The sequence below is a fragment of the Anneissia japonica genome, unplaced genomic scaffold (assembly GCF_011630105.1).
Source record: "Anneissia japonica isolate Jap-2015-1 unplaced genomic scaffold, ASM1163010v1 scaffold73379_len2349_cov218, whole genome shotgun sequence".
Classification (NCBI taxonomy): Eukaryota; Metazoa; Echinodermata; class Crinoidea; order Comatulida; family Comatulidae; genus Anneissia; species Anneissia japonica.
This window is the reverse complement of record NW_022728510.1, coordinates 1-2,331: the sequence shown is the minus strand read 5'-3', so window position 1 is coordinate 2,331 and position 2,331 is coordinate 1. Positions and strand designations below refer to the sequence as shown.

Below are 2,331 nucleotides of genomic sequence, written 5' to 3'. Positions count from 1 at the left end.
AATATTGAAGCAAGCTTGCTGCAAGACTGGTACTGTATTCCTGTTTAAAACTGCAGTAGGAGTTCCAGCATATTTTAATTAATTTTTTTTTTAAATTATAGAAACAGTCAACATTAAAATTTTAAAAACCTTATTTTAAAAATTTGGAAACAATTCCAATCAGATGTAAACAAAATTGCAAAAGCATAATATGTTAACGCAGTTCTTACCTCACATGCTGGAAGGTAGATGTTACCATCCGGGTTGGAAACATCAGCAAATGTTGTATTGTCATTTCCACCAAATGCTTTATACTTAGCAAGAAGCTTCTTTAGGTTGTTACTTGACCGGTTAACTTGACCACAAAGTCTCTTTGCAACTGCTTGACCATCTATATTAATTTTACAAAAGGAGTTGTTAATCCATGCTTAATATATCAAATTCATATATAACATCATTGATTTTTTTTTCCACATAATTTTCATCAACTCTTTCAGAATACAAGCATTTAAGGCCACAAGCTATCTAACTAATATGGTTTAAACTAGTATGTGATCCTGTATATCAGTACAGTAGAAACTATTTTGCATACCTAATGCATACACCAGACCACCCCAAGTTTTAATTGTTTATAAAAATAAGTAATGGCATGTTAAGTACCATAATACTTCTTTTTCAAGTCCAAAAGAAACATCCGTTCTTGAGCTCCTTCCCTCATCTTGTCAAGGATGTTTTTTTGGCACCTTCTTTGAAGGACATCATTTGCAGATATATATTTTAACTCATTTTTGTGCCATCTTTTGCTGATTCCCTTTGCTTTCTCTAAACATGCAACAGATTTCTGTAGTCTGTCGACAATACAATCAACAAATTAATACAGTATATCCCTAATAAATAGTGGAAGAAATAAAAACAAAACATCCAAAAAAAACATACATACTTGGAAATGAATAACTATTTATAGGAAATGTAACAGACTATATAATTGATATAATTTAATGAGGAAGGGGAAAGTGTCCCTGAAATACTGGCACTATTGTTTTCAAATATTTATTAATATCCAGATTATCATGTAACCATTCTAAGAAAAAAGAAATTATGTATTATAATATCTTTGAAAGTCAGATTGTTCACAGATAGTTTGTCTATAACCAAATGAAATGATTAACTTCTTGGGCAGAGAATATGTATACTAAACCTATGCAATCATGATAGAAGAAAACATACCCTTACCTAGTATACTGCTCAATTAAATCTGGATCCTTGTCTTCTTGTATACACTCCCTTAAGTGTTTAAAAGAAGTGAATTAAATTAAGTATTGGCTTTATAACATTTGTATACATGTTAAGCACGACAATTGTATTGCCAAGGCAACAGATAAAACATGTATCTAACTCTCATAAAACATGAATCATATTGCAATTGACACACCACTAAATATGTTACAATGTACCTTAATGAATTCAGTCTCTGCAGCTGTTCAACATAAATCTCTTCCCACGTAGCTAAAATGACAAATGCACAGTAAATGATATAATAGTTTCAAATATAATAATAATAATTATTATTATTGTATTTCTAATAGTAATAATTACCATAAATTACATCTCTATCTCCTATATTACTGTTAAACTTTGCAACTGAAATGTTATTATGTAAACAGAGGATGTAAAAGTTATATATTAAAAAATACCTTTAACAGGCTTAGCCTTGGAGCACAAAGTAGCCTTTTCTTCAATCTTCCATTCTTGAATTGTCTCTTCTGTAATGACTGCAATAAATAAATGCAAACGATGGCCACAATTCTTCAGATACTTACACACACATAAATACATACACATATAAATACACACACATATACACACCTACGTACATACATACATACATAAATACAATTGCATTTAATGTGGTTGGTTAAAACTGGTTGTAGCAACCGTGTGTGCACTGAACCTTGGTGATATTGGATTTGCTGGTTCAATTTCCATCATGCTTCTTTCCCCATTTAACAAGAACAGCACAGGCTAGTGCATTGTCTTTAGGATGAGACAATAAGCAGATGGTCCTGTGTACTACTTGGCTCTGTGCACGTTAAAGAATGCAGTAGGCTTTTCTCAAAACAGCAGGGGATTGCTAAACACCACCTATCCTAATAGTATAGTATCGCACTGTAAATAGGTATTCAGACTTACAGGGTGACCCACTTGTCAAGATGCTGAACTGGCAATAATGAGATTGCATAGGTAGAAAAACATACATAAATATGATTTTAATCCAACATGTCAGTGATGTGGTCAGTGGACCAATTCCAACAGACACCATATGCAGTACTATAGAACATTCTGTGTTGCCAC

General features: G+C 32.1%; 1 protein-coding gene across 1 annotated transcript; it reads right to left on the bottom strand.

Annotated features, from left to right (window-relative positions):
* Positions 1-209: 209 nt before the first annotated feature.
* LOC117114248 lies at positions 210-2,304 on the bottom strand (the record flags this gene model as incomplete). Its single annotated transcript, XM_033257853.1, has 5 exons — positions 1,674-2,304; positions 1,434-1,485; positions 1,213-1,263; positions 640-827; positions 210-370 (listed from the first exon to the last, which is right to left on the bottom strand). Coding segments are annotated over exons 1-5 (600 nt in total), but the record flags the coding sequence as incomplete, so codon positions are not given.
* Between the last annotated feature and the right edge of the window lie 27 nt (positions 2,305-2,331).